Source organism: Apus apus, chromosome 3, assembly GCF_020740795.1.
Source record: "Apus apus isolate bApuApu2 chromosome 3, bApuApu2.pri.cur, whole genome shotgun sequence".
In the NCBI taxonomy this organism is placed as follows: domain Eukaryota; kingdom Metazoa; phylum Chordata; class Aves; order Apodiformes; family Apodidae; genus Apus; species Apus apus.
The window spans coordinates 66,844,054-66,858,785 of NC_067284.1; the positions used below are offsets into that span (position 1 = coordinate 66,844,054).

Consider the following 14,732-nt stretch of genomic DNA (forward strand, 5'->3'; position numbering starts at 1 on the left):
TAAGGAATTAATTGTTTTCTTTTGGGGAAAAAAAAAAAAAAGAAGTGCATTTTTAATCAACTGGCTGTTTTGGAGAAGGTAACTTTTATATTCTAACAAAGCTTTACAAAACACAAGGCCAATGTGAATGTGTTCTGGGGACTACCCTTGCCTTTTGAGCCCAGGAGCCTTCCTTGGGCTGTGATTTCACAAACTGCTCAGCTGCTCTGACCAACTGCCAGAATCACTCTTATTCTTCCTTTTCTGAGTTGTGTCCCAGCAGATTTTCAAACTGGTATAAGACAAGCTCTGCTGATACTCTCTGGGATTGAGAGGTGAGGGGGAAAAAAAATAAAAAGGGGGGGGAGGGGGGAAGGAAAAAAAAAAAGGCTGGGGGGGGAACAGGGGGAAGCAGGACTTCTCTCTCATTTCTGGTGGTAGTGAGCTCTTAGATGAGACTGCCTTGCATAAAAAAAATAAAATAAAATAAAAAATAATATATATATATTACATCCTTGGACTGGTGCCGTCCAGGCACTGATGGCTTTTGGCTGCGTCTAAGTTTGGGTCTTGCAATAATATCACCAAGGTGCGAGAATGTGGTTAATGGTTAACTGTTGTAGCAGGAGGAGATAAACCCTGCTATGGCAGGGAGGTGGAGCTGCTGCAGACACCTGGCATGGGACACAGGCAGCATTTCCTACTCAGAAAGGAAGACTACTGGGATCTGTAGTTGGAGTTTGGTTTTGTTTTTCAACTTGAGCATGAAGTTCTACAAGGTGAATAAGTGAGTGGTAAAATCTCCAGCTTCATTACTTATCATCTTGTGGATTAAAACTGTCCACAATGGCAACCCAGGTTCTTTTAGAGATGTTACTTTATCCAGATGTCACTCCTAACTGGAATGCTTACACTAATTCAAATGGGTCCTTCATCAGTAGTTGCATTATAAAGACCTGTTGAATTGTTGAGGGTTTTCTGGAGCAATGAGAAAGCAAGTAATGGATAAGGTGCTGATTTGCAGTTTGGGAAGTTCACATAGTTAGAATCATAGAATCATTAAGATTGGAAAAGACTTCAAGATCATCAAGTTCAACCGTCAGCCCTACACCCCGGTGACTACTAAACCATCTCCCAAAATACCACGTTTACCTGTTTGTTTTACACCTCCAGGGATGGTGGCTCCACCACCTTCCTGGGCAGCCTGTTCTAGTAATTTTTGTGATAGAGACTGTCCAACACTGACTTAGTGAGATCCACAAAAATATTTGGTACTTGTTCATCTTGATGCAGAACAGTAATTAGCTGTCTGCCTGATAGATTAGCATCCACAAAACTCCATAGAACTGTTTTCTGAGTGCACATGAAGGGTTTTTTTACACAAAAAGAGTGGTGCTTTATCAGCACCAGATGATGGAGATAACAAAGGGTGCATCTACTAAGATTTATGCACTTCAGAGGCAGTGAGTACATACTCTAATAGGTGTTGCAACAAAAGAGAGGAAAGAAAGGGTAGAATTTTAATTGGTCTGAATTTGAGTGATTCCTTTGACTTTATTTCAACTTATCTAGATGTTTTATTTCATCTACTGAAAGCAGAATCTGACGACATGCGCTACAGTAAAAACACATGACAACTTAGATACAAAAAGTCTGTTACTACAAAGATTAATCTGATTGAAAATGGAAATCTTCCTGAGAAGGAGAAGGTGTGATAGAATTGGGAAAGTAGAAATGCTAAACAATTTTTGATGTTTGGACACTGCATTGTTGTCTGGTGACACACAGTAGTAGTACAAGTAGCTCTTGTCTTATGCTTTGAGTGTCCTAGAGAGTGCTTGGCATCTGTTCATGCACACAGGTATGGGACCTCTAGATGCTTAGAGACTTAAAATTTCTGCATAGAATATTGTAATAGTTATAAAAATGAAATGCAAGTATGATTTGGCTCTTTTTCCCCACAATAAAGAGGTGATAGCATTAGGGTAACACTTGAGTTTCCCCAAAGAGTTTTTAAAGATTTAAATGCCTGTGGGTGAGGTCCTTGTCTTGCCGGGGACTGTATAAACAAGTAGCTGAAAACAGTGACCTTGCAGCAGAAGGTTTGTATTCTGTAAGAGTAAAAACCCCTTTCATCTATTCAGTGATGAATCTGACTTATGAAAGTTTATCAGGCTTTATGGAAATTCCACCCATAATTGGGTGAGATACATACACCTGGTCAGGTACGGAAATACTCCTTGCCATGCTCTATCTGCATGACACTCTCTCATGAGAGCAATCAAAGGAGAGAAAGCTGTTTCACAGGGAGAAATGTCCACCTGTAGACAGAGCTCTGATAGAGATGGACTGTGCCAGATGTCCTGTCTCCCATACACTGTTATTTTTATTCTTCCCTTAAAACTGTAGGCTGGCACACCACTTGCAGCTTACATCAAATGCTGCGGTCTCCTGCCCAGCCCAGGGTTACATACTTCTGCTAGGTGTGCTACTGCTCCTGCAGTGCTAGGAATGCTGGAGGGGTGCCATGGGGTGTTGGTAAATACAGGCTGCAGTTTGCCAGTAATTACTTTCTTCCTGGAGTTTCAGAAATTACGTACAGAAGCAAATGAAGTGAGAGAAAGCATTCTGCTTTAAGTGAATTTCATATCAGATCCTTTTATATTTCTTTTTTACGCTGCTTTGAACGTGCTACAATTGAACAAATTAAGTCTGTAATAGAGAAGCAGGTCACATGCTTGGAAATGTCCTGAGAGTTATCTTGGCTTTAATTATTTATAACTCTTTCTTCTTACCTGGTCTTCAGGTAAATTTAAGGAAGCAGAAGAATGCCCTGTGACTGATGCAGTGCCCTTCACCACCCCAAGCAACTTGTGCCATATGGCCTCTTCCTCATGAAACACCTAGCAACTTCCCTTGCTCCCTTCAGCCTGTGTTTTAAAACTACTAACAAAAAAACTTGGCCAGCCACAGCTGACTTTGCAAGAGTGAAGGAAAAGTTTTTAATATTTCTGGCTTCTTTTGGTTTTAGGTTTGGAAAAGGTGTGAAATGTTCATTTATTTGCTTTTTGTGTAGTAATGGCTTGACCAAGTTTCAATGTAATGTCTTGTAAAAAAACCCAATAAACTGTTTTGAAAAGGCACAAGCTTTTATCTGCATCAGGTAATTTAACCCTCTCAGGAGATTTTTATATTTTATACAGAAACTAACCAAGTTTTCTCTTAAAAATCAGAAGCAGTTCTGAATTAGATATCACAGTGTGAATCTGACCTACTTCTTCATGCAGGACTGGCCAGTTAAGAATGCTGGTTGCTAATAGGTAGTGTTACAGCTCCAGGTCATAAGTGTTTTTCTCCCTAAACCACTACAGCTGTGCTATCTGCTGCTTGAAGGTGTTTCAGTTTGGTGCCCAGTGTTGTGCTTGGAAGATATTCTTGGTTATATGAGATAAGTCTTGTTTTTACTACCTCTATATATGAATTACTATTCTGTTGCTGAATGATGTGGGAGTGGTACCTCTTGAAACCTCTTTTGTACAGGGAAGGATTTCTTGCAAGAATGTTCAGTGTTCTTCTCTCTCCCATTGCAAAATGCAGAGGTGTTGTGGGGAAATCAAATACCTTTGGAGAGATGATATATCCATATCTGCTGCTTTTGCACAGGCTATATGCTGTTACTTCCACGTGTAGTATTGAGTAAGATAAGTGAGCATGTCTTGAGCTGAAACACAGATGGTTTATATCAGGCTCCCTCTTTAAGCTGCTTTCTAGTGAAAGCTGGTAGGAGAACTTTTATTGTGCTTGAAATAAGATGGCCGGCTAAAAGTTATTTTTATTCTGTGTCAAATCTCTTTTCATTCTTTATTCTCTTTTCCATCTTCAGTCTTCCCTGTGTTGCCCATAGCCATTGACTTTATCCATATGCCTTTCAAGTAAATAAGAAGTAGGATTTCAATGTCTGTGACAGCAAAGGAATTGGATTGTTGTGGTGGTTGGTTTTTTTTTTTTTTTGTGTTTGGTTGTTTTTTTTTTCCCCTGGATTTGCTGAAACACAAGAATATTAAACTTTACCAAGAATTCACTAATACAGTTACTTCTTCATCTTTGCACTGGTGAAACTGCATTTGTGATAGATTTTTTTTTTCCAAAAATCTGTTTTGATAGTATGTTTTGGACACATTTTTTATCATACTGTTTTGAGATTAAATATTTTGCAAAATGAAGTTCACCTGTCAAATGAACGTGCTGAAAGGTGTTAAAGGTTTAAAATGCAGTCAGAGTACTCTGCTGGCCTGATTCTGCACCTGGAAATTATGTTGGCGGAGGGGACCCTGAGTGCACCTGTATGCCTTAATTGCTCTGACCAGCCTCACCTGGGCCTTCCACTCCACCCTCTGCCCACAGGTCTGAGACCTGCATTTCAGATCAGCCAGGGGCTCTCAGAGTTTGAGGAGGGGACTGTTGTGAACACCTGTATGGTTTGGCTAATTTGGTTAGGGACCTTGCTGCTCCTTGTCAGCTCTTTAAACAGGGAAAGGAGATCCTGTAGGGAAAGATCATTTGAAAGACCAAAACTTTTCTATCCTCCAGTCTTCTGCTTTTTTGAGTTCTCTATGGAATAACTGTGGATAAAAATAAATACTCCTGGTGCTTTTGAGATTAAGGAAACATAAAGAAGCTAAATACTGTTTGTTTTAAGAACCTGTAAGTGACCAGAGCCTTTGAGACTTGATTTAGAAAGCTCACTAGAAGTTTTCTGAGTGTCAGCTTAATAGAAAATCCAAGTCAGAAGTTGGTGGAACATCCAAAAGATGTGTGAACAAAAAAGTTAGTCATGGGCATTAATAGTTGTTACAGGCTGGACCACTTGGAGCCAGTTTAAACTCCCAGCCTCACCATCCGAATTTGTTCTTTAATTGGAAACTAATTTAAGTGTGAAATGAAAAAGTAAACCAAACCCTGTTACAGAAAGTGTATCTGTGGACCCATTTGTATTCTCTGTCTTTAGAAAATGATGCTGGCTAATTGCCCTTGGCAGAATTGAGGAAAAACTGCTTTTATTTTACTGCCTCTCAAAAAATGGAGGAAATATTTGTCTTGTTTACCTGAGCATATCTAACTTAGAGTAATTAATTAGCAATCCATGTTGGTATTTCTGTTACACAGGAATTGGTGGGTTTATTCCAGAGTATTATGTTTGCACACAAGTCTTCTGGGATGGCTTATCCTGCGATAGCTGTAGTGTTCAGTGGGCCTGGTGAGCAAAGCCAATCACTTTTTTTTATTTTTACTAATATTGATTTCATCTTTAGGCTACTATTAACTACAAAATTACTGTAGAGGGTGGCTCATGTTTTGCAAGGAAATGTGTGCAACTAACAATACTGCAAGATAAGATTTTTTTTATTTTTTTTTTTAAATTGAATTGGCTAGCTAAAACTCTCCATATGTCCTGGTTTACCCAGAGACTGAACAAAAATGCTGTCCTTGATAAGATACAGTCCTCCACACCCTTCCTTCTTTGTAATTTCCTTCCATTCTTCCCATTTTCCAACTTTGAGATACAGTTTTGGATAGGTGGGAAGGCAAGGTGATTGCCAAATAGTTGGCTAGGGTTAAAGCTATAGCATGGTGTTTTAGTATACAGATTAGCTGCTTTTTTTCAAAGTGATGCTGGACAAAGTCGCTAATGTTGGTTTCAATTCCTCTTTTGTGGTTAACAGGTCCCTGCCTCATTAGATTGTTGCGAGGGTGTATTCATGTGTCGTGGATGGCTTCTGATGTTAGTGATGCAAGGTATAACAGATCTCTAGGGCAGTCCTGTGAAAATAGTACATTATGTCTGTACCCACAGAAGTTAGAAATGGGATATTAAACTACAGCAGCGAATTTGATAGGTTTGTTTGCACTTCAGTCAAATAGATGGACCCTTTTCAAAGTCTCTAGGCTTTTCTCTGGGACTATCAGGGTAGTTGCACACCTAAGCAGTGAGAGGTTGCTTGTGGTTTTCTGTTTGTGTGTGTGGGTTTTTTGTTTGCTTGTTTATTTTGTGTCACTTTAGCCCCCTGATAAATGTCAAGATATACTGACTTTGGAAAATACACTTAATCAAATATATGACAGTTGTTTCTAGATAATCACTGTAGTCAATCGGTCTGCTTCTAATAATCTCCATAGCAACTGTGTTCAGTAAAAAATGAAAATAACTGATTCATGCTGTTCTATGCCAAATGATACATGTGAGCAATGTACTATCCGTTTGAAATGTTACATCCAGCTAAATGATGCATGCTCTGCTGGCAGTGCTTTCTGTTGCTTCTCTTAAGAAGCAAGGAAATGGGAGCTAGTTTTCATTTGCAGGACTATTTGTTAAGAGAAATGGACTTTTAAATGCCAACATTAGTGTCCCTCCATTTTTTTCCAGAACAGTAAAACAAAACCAGGAAGTAATTTGCTTTTTATTTCAATCCTCTCTGCAGGTGAAAAGTGACATTTTAAAGCTGGGTATGCTAGTGTAAATGCTTTGTTTTGTTTTAGCTTGAACTTTCTCCTAACTGAACTCTTTTTTTTTTTTCTTCTTTAAATAAAAGTAGATCTCAGAGATGAGGATCATAGCTACTTAAATGTCATTATTTCTGTAAATCTGGTTCTTCTGTCTACTTTGTGTTTTGGCTTAACGGTTGCATGTGTCCCTGATAGAGTTTAGGAATAGTAATTAGAAACAGCATCTAGAATATGGGTTCTCTTTCTCCCACTTGGTTTTATCCTGGTCTCTGGCAGCTACTCCTGGAGTTACTCATTCCACCTGAAAGGGTGAATTGCAGAATTGTTGTGGATCTGAAAGTGAGCAAAATGTCAGGGATTGCCTCAGCAGGGCCTTCTCTGAAATGGCTTGGATGCTGCTTGCCTTTCACATGCATACTTTGAGTTTGATTTTTCAGAGGTGCTGAGCGCCTGCATTTCCTGTTGACTGCAACCAGCCTTTCTTCTTTCAAAACTGCACCTCTTTTAAATGCCTCTATTTCTTAGCTTTTTAAGCAAGCTTTCAAAGCTGGCCCAAGGGCACCAAAATTTAACTTGAAGATTGTTATAGACCCCTGTGGTGTGGGTAATGGTGGGAGAGTTAGCACCTCTGGATGTTTGCCCTGTGGAGTTGCTGTTTCTACTGAGCTTCTCAAAGAACAGCTTTGCAATTAAATCTGTGTTTTAAATTCAGCACCAAAATAGAATTTTGAAAGATTTGTTGTATAAGGTGTTCTTTTGGGAGCTGTAGTAAGTGCCTGACGTTCCTGTGTGAGGAGGCTTTTATTTTACAGTTTTAGTTGTGACTCTTAACGTTTTTTTCTTTTCCACTGATCTTTAGGAATGTCTCACTTCACACTTAACTCTACTTATTTATATGTATTTTGCAGGAATCCCTTGAAGCTTGCCCTGGGAATGGACAGCTACCTCTGTGTCTGGAGGAGAGCAGTGCCAATTGAAGAAGTCTTCAAGGCAAGTCAACAAGTGTGCTGATAACTCTCAGAAGAGTACAGGGAAGGGGTGACCTTCCAGGCCAACAGCCATGCCTTTCGGGTTGAAACTGCGACGGACCAGACGCTACAACGTCTTGAGCAAGAACTGCTTTGTGACAAGGATCCGTCTGCTGGACAGCAATGTCATCGAGTGCACCCTCTCCGTGGAGAGCACAGGGCAGGAGTGCTTGGAAGCTGTCGCTCAGAGGCTGGAATTACGTGAGGTAAGAGTAACCCAAGAAAGACCATCTGTCACTGTATAATTTGACACATTTTTAGCTCAGGCAGTCTGTTCGTTTGAGTCATGTTATTCTTGGAGCTGGCCAGATATGATCAGCAGCTGGAGCTTGGACAAACATGTTCCGGTTGCATGAAAACTGAAGGCAGAACAGCACTCGGGGTTTTGTGCTGTTGCTCATCCATCATACCTTTGTGAGCTCTTTGTAATACAATGTGAGGTTTCTCCTTTTCTTAGAAAGTGATGCGTGTTACTTTCTGAACTGGGATGCCAAGGGCCCAGTGACAGTAACTTTTATCTGAGTGTAACCCTGGTTTCACCAACATTGATGGTTGAATTACACCAGTGGGAAGGAGACCAGTGGCTTTTAAATATCCTTCTTCACATAAATATGTTCCTGTTGCTAGTGTACTGGGAGGAGCAACAGTTGCGTTAATAGCAGGAGCAACAGTTTGAGGATGGTGGGTTTTTCTTCCTTTTGTTTAACTGAAATATTTCACATCTGAAACTCTGAAAGGCTTATTTTACATTCCCAGTTCTTCTGAAAAGGTTGAAGAAACCCTTACTCTATTAAAGACTGGAATTCTTGCTGCAGTGTTAAAGTGTTGATGCCATTTTAGAAATCTCTCTCCAATGTGCATGGGACAAATTCTTTTTTTACTTCTGTGAACTCATTGCGTGTGTCATCTGTACTTCTAGGCTTTTTGCAAACCACAAGTTGAAAACCATTGCCTGGAAATTGCTGCATTATCACCCAACTGGGGTTTAATGGGGTCAAGCTGTGCCAAGGGAGGTTCAGATTGGATACTAGGAAAAATTTATTCACCGCAAAAGTGGTGAGGCATTGGAACAGGCTGCCCAGGGAGGTGATGGAGGCACCGTCCCTCAAGGTGTTCAAAAAAATGAGTAGTCATGGTGTTTCAGGAGATGGTTTAGTGGTTAGGGGTTGTAGGGTGGACGCCTGACTTCATGATCTTGAAAGTCTTTTCCAGGCTTGATTCTGTGATGCTATGAAGCATCCTGGTTGATGCATTCTGCAAGCACAGCTGGGACAAATAACAATCTTGCAGTGTCTTACATTTGTTGGCCCTTTGTAATGGTGGCAACTGGAATGCAACATACAACTAACTAGTGCAGATGAAAATGAAACAAAAACTCCTTTTTGGACATAAATTACGATAAAGAATGAAAGAAGGGTGTGTGTGTGCAGAATAGTCAGGAAATTGTGCAGGCAGGAATAGGGCAGGGAGTCAGAATATTGCATAGTGACTTTTCATAATTTTTTAATGTGTATTTTAATAGAATCATCTTCCTCCTCCCCTTCTACAGATGAAAATTTCCCATTAATTACTTTTTTCCCTTTTTAAATTTTTTTTTTTTAATTTCTGTTGGCGATGCTTTAGAGTGTCCATACAGAGAGGTAAGGTCCTTTCCTTTTCTTCCAGTGTAGAAAGGAGTGAAATGAATGAAGTGATTCTCCTCATATTGCTTAAGGGCTTATCTAGTTGGTGCAGCAGAAGTCTGGGACCTAATGATTCTCTCTGGAGGTCCACCTGCATTTGTGAACAATAGCTCCGTCAGTGGGTTTGCATTCTTTTCCATAAAGCATTTTGTTATTTCAGAACGTGTTTTGTTCCACTTTGGAACAAAGCCTGAAGTTTCAAAATTTTCCAGAGAAAAGAGATTGGGCAGTAGAGTAGCAAAGGAAGTTGTTTTGGTCAGTGTTCAATTTCATGGGGGTTTTCTGTTGCTTTGGCTTTTTTCATTTTCAAAATTATTTGTGTCATGCAAAAAGATCTATGTCAGCACAAAAAGTTGGTGTTTTGAGATCAAAAATATTTTAACAACACAGAACAGAATGCTTTGATGTTGTTGGAACACTTTCCCCTGCTTTCATCACCCTCCCCGCTTTTTTTCTACACAAAGTTTTGGCAACATCGAACCAATTTTGTAAAGTTCAGATTTCAACAGTACAGCATTTTTTGACAGAAGTTGTTGGTGGGGTTTTTTTGGGTAGTTTTTTTTTGCATGTGTGATTTTTTTTGTTTTATTTGATTGTTTTGTCTTGTTTGGTGTTTTTTTTTTGGTGGTGGGTTGTTGGTTTTTTTTGTTGTTGTTGGTTTATTTTGTTTTGTCTTGTTTTTTTTGTTTGTTTGTTTGCTTTAGTTTTTTGTTTGTTTTCCTGATTGATTCTGGCAGCATCCATTGCTGCTTTAAATGTTCAGGAGAGAAAAGCACTGCCAACCTCTCCTCCATGCAGTCTCAGGTAAGAGTAAGTGTTCTCTTAGAAGTAAAGATCCATTTTTTTCTTGATGCTTTAGTTTGGTCTTATATTTAAATAAACCCCAGGTGTACCCAACTTTTTACCTTTGTTTTAGGAACAGATTTTTGCTAAAAAGCAAAAGTGTTGGAGATCACTGTATGCATTGTTGTGAAGGACTGTCAATCATTATACCACACATGACTGAAAAACAGTATCTAGTGGATTATGCATATTTCTATTTGATCTCTGGGGAATGCAGCTCCCTCCCTGACTGAGTCAGGGTTCAGGAATAGGTCACTAGAAAGTGTAGGTATGTAACTACTGTAAAATCTGGTTTTATCCTTTTCAGCAAAGCTGTTGCCAAAGCATCAGGTCTTCTAGTTGAACAGTTACCAGTTCCAATAACATGAGCTCTTATGACAGCATTATGTAAAAAGTAAAGGCAAGAAGAGGGGAGAAAGAGAAAAGGAGGAAAGACAAGGTCAGAAGAGTAGTTTTATAATTTTGTATGTATGTGCACAGATTATAAAAAGATGGGTTTTTTTCCTCACTATGATGGCATTTTCCCCTTCAAGTGAGACTAAAGGAACCTGCTAGAAATAGCAGAGTAATCTGTACAAATATGTTGAGACTTCATGTCTCTTTCTTCTTTTTCTTCTCCTTTATTCACTTTATAAAATAAATAAAAACATTAATGATTGAATGTTCTAGTGTATTGTAAGGTGGGGCAGAGTGGGGGGAGGGTGGCAAGAAGGTGTTTTCCAACCAAAATTATTCTTTTGAGCTGAGTTTCACAATGGTACCTCCAGCATTAAGATGCTGCAAAACCCAAACCAGAGCAGGAGGACAGCAGGCAGATGTTGATTGCTGTGCAGAGGTGGTAATTTGCTGCCAATCTGACCCTTTTTTTGTACCTTAGAAGGTATCCTCTCCTCGTAGGGCATGACTGAAAACCTGTGTTCAGCAGCCAGGTTGCCTTAAAGTTTGGTGTGATTTGACATGTTTTGCCAGCAAAGCTGGGACTGGGTTCAGGCAGAGCTTGGACAAGAGACCTTCTAAGAACATTTGACTGCTGCAAAGGGTGCCTTCCCTGCTGTGCAAGTGCCCCAGGATAGCAGGATTTGATGCTTTTTTTGCCTGGAGGAGCTGGAACTCTGCCTCTTTCTTAAGGATAAATATTTAGTTGGCTGTGTAAGTGCATTAATAAACACCAAGCCTGTCTCGTTGGATCTCTTTGGGTGAAATTTGCTGTGTAGTAAGTGTTTGTCATCTCCTTTTGTTGACAATTGTATTCTTTTTGCCCAACATATAGACACGGGCAGCTCTGGACTTGGGAGTATAGCTAAGTCCAAGTCCAGAATGATCATGTTGCCTCCTGAACTGACAGCTATGTCATCTTTTTTAAGACTTCTCAGCACAGGTTTTATGTATCCAGTTTTCTTTTCTGATTCACCGTATTTTGAGGATCATCTTTTCAGGTAGTGCCTTTGGGGCATGCAGGTGCTCTGCTTCTTGTCCGCTGCTTTAGCAGAGGGCTGCAGTTCTGGAGGACTGTAAGCCAATTTCCCTTGTACCATGTATGAAGTCATGTGTTGTAGGTAAGACAAATTTTAAAACATTGAGAAAAAATAATGTAAACTCTTTTGTAACAGAGCTCTTAGTGTATTTGTGGATTAAGCAGACCAAGAGCACTAGCAACTGAAGCTCTTTGTCTGGAGAATGGATCTGTGTGCAGACCTTTAGTGTTATGAAAAGCTTTCCTTCAATAGATATCACCAGTCTGTCAACTGTGGCCAGAATAAGGATTTTTTAAAATTTATTTTGCTTTATTTTAGTAGAAGTGTAAGCATCATGCACCTTCTTTGCCACTTTGACTGCTAATTTACCTGCCAGAGCAGCCGTATTACTTCAGAGCCTTCTAGGCATAGATATTTATTCAATGAGAACTGGAGTGAAGTCAGTGGTTCACTTTGTAGAGACGATCAAACAGACCAGCTTTTGGTATCAAGCTAGTTTTTGTATAGCTGCTAATAGAGAGAAAGATCCTGTTTTTCTACCCTGTCATCTAATTTGTGAGGTAAGAATGTTTTATGGGCTGGAGTGGATGGCAACACAGGACTCAAATTCTGTAAGGCCCTCTGGACAGTCATATGCCTGGTCACAGCACACTGAACCTGATGGTCCAGCCATTTCCGGCCCCATGTTTTCTTGTTCCTGTTTGAGAATTCCTGATGTTCCTAGGGGAGAGTCTCTTCAGGCATTTGCAGTAGTAGCTACAATGTCTTTCCTGGTGTGAGTTGCTAAAAAATGCTAATGCTTTCAAGAAGTAAAATTCCTGGTGACAGGGAGTTGATATTCAGATAACTGCATTGGTTGTCTCTCTGACATGTGTGTTTGTGACTTGAGCTCTGCCCTTCAGTCCCTGTGCTTCATCTGCAGTTGCTCCATCCTCTCCAATCTGCTTTCCAGCAAAAGTCTTTTAGTTGTGTGAAATGCATGCTGCCATGGTTTGGTCCACTGTATCTGCTGTAGTCTAGAAGCTTAAACATTGCATTCCCTTGACTTCTTATTCCTTGAAAGTGATTCAGTATTCTAGGTTTGGTACTTGAAGAGCCTTTCTACCATAGCAAATCTAAATTTTTGTTGTCCCTTTGCTTCCACTCAAAGGTGAGGCATTTGGGTCATTTGAACTGTTTAATTGCAATACCCTAAGCCCCCTGAATAGCTCTTTTAGACTTCAGACTCCAAATCATTTTAGTTGCTACATGATTTACAAGCTCTTGACACTGCAAATTGGGGTTCTAGGTAATGTGAATGTTTACTTTTTAAAGTGATATGGAAGATCTGTTTTCACAGCTCTGCACTGTTTTTTGCTGAGGATGAGCTGTCCTGCCATGATTTTTTAAGAGTTTGTGCATTAAAAGTTTTCCCTTAGGAGGCAGTTAAATCACTGCTTTTTTCTGCCTTCACATGAATCCCATTCCTTTGCTGTCTCCACTGTCCCTCCCACCTTCATTTTAATCTAATTACCATCATGGTGAGCTCATCAGAACTTTTTTTTTTCTAGTGATTACTACAGAGGGAAAGTAGACATGTATCAGTCCATCTTATCCTATGGGAGATGGATTGATTGATTGATTTAAAATACCTCTACATTATAGACGAATACTACACTGATTGATTCTCTTCAAAAAAAGAACTAATTGTTTCATTGTACCAAACTGATTGAGCAGTGTTCAAGCTATACTGCAGGCTTCTCAGGCTTAATTAAGGAATTGGGTTGAATTAGTTATCACCTTAGTTAAATGCTAGTCTGGATGTTCTCCAAAGTTGAAAATAAATATGTACGTAATAAGACCCTAAAGTAAATACACCTGCACTCCAATTCAGATGTTTTGCGTACGGTTCTCTCTTGCATGCCCTCAGCTATAGAATACTTAGGACAGTGTTGCTTCTTCTGGCTTGTTGTCATTTCTAAGCATTTTAATTTTTTAATATTGCATTAGTTGCCCTTGCGCTGTATGGTAAGTCATGGTACATGCAATGGTTTTTAAAGAAGGACCTTCACCAAAATGAAACAGGCTGTTGATGGTAGCTTTTGCAAAGTGTAATGGTTGCAGGTTTTTTTCTGCTTTTGAAGATTTTTTTATTTAAAAGAATGAACATATGGGAAATCCACGTGGTGAAATCTTGATAGTTGATTTAATTTGATGGTTGATTTTTAATGTATGAAAAATGTTTTCACATGAAATCTTTATAAAACAGCAAATAGAGGTTTTTCCATTCTTTGTCTTTAAAATGTGGTGCCATGTATGAAGGATTGTGATTGCCTGTGGAAGGATTATTACCCAGATAAGCTAAACTATAGCAAGAATATAAGTATTTTATTTGTTTTAGGGCTAATCTAATCTAGTGGGAACTACTGGCAAGTTTTAATTGTATAGCAAGTCAGTTAGATTAAACACCAAGAAAGTTTATTGAAATAAAATGAGAGAAATATGCAGAAATAGTAATTATTCCACTTTCAGATCCTAAATCTGCATGATGTCCACAAAAATTCCTATCAGTTTCTGTTTCATTCATTTGAGTGTTACTGCAGAGTTGTATTTTATATTGAAGGCATTGCTGGAAATCTCCAGATGCTGTCAGCTGAAATAACAAGGAAAAAAAAAAAGATGATGTTGATATGAACTTTACAGATAGGGCTACAGTCAGATTCTAAGCAACTGATGGATTAGTTCCTTTGCTAAATGTGACCACTTTTTTTTAATCTTTTCTTCAGATCTGCAGTCACAGTACTTGCTGTTAATTATTGTATCATAGAATCATAGAGCTATTCAGGTTGGAAAAGACCCTTGGGATCACCGAGTCCAACCATCATCCCTACTCTACAAAGTTCTCCCCTAAACCATATCCACCAACACCACATCCAAACGACCCTTAAACACATCCAGGGATGGTGACTCAACCACCTCCCTGGGCAGCCTATTCCAGTGTCTAACCACTCTTTCTGTGATTTTTTTTTTTCCTGCTGTCCAGTCTAAACCTCCCCTGTTGCAGCTTGAAGCCATTCCCTCTTGTTCTGCCACTAATTACCTGTGAAAAGAGACCAGCACCAGCCTCTCTACAATGACCTTTCAAGTAGTTGTAGAGACTGATGAGGTCTCCTCTCAGCCTCCTCTTCCCCAAGCTAAACATTCCCATCTCCTTCGAGCATTCTTCATCAAATGTATTCTCT

General features: G+C 39.4%; 1 protein-coding gene across 3 annotated transcripts in view; it reads left to right on the forward strand.

Moving 5' to 3' along the window:
- The window catches only part of PTPN14 (protein tyrosine phosphatase non-receptor type 14), a 116,094-nt gene that overhangs the window by 32,776 nt on the left and 68,586 nt on the right, over positions 1-14,732 (forward strand). For all 3 annotated transcript variants that reach the window (XM_051612977.1, XM_051612979.1, XM_051612978.1), the window contains exon 2: positions 7,392-7,717. In XM_051612977.1, the coding sequence (XP_051468937.1) occupies positions 7,544-7,717 (174 nt within the window). In that variant the 5' untranslated portion in view covers positions 7,392-7,543. The remainder of the gene's footprint in view (positions 1-7,391; positions 7,718-14,732) is intronic.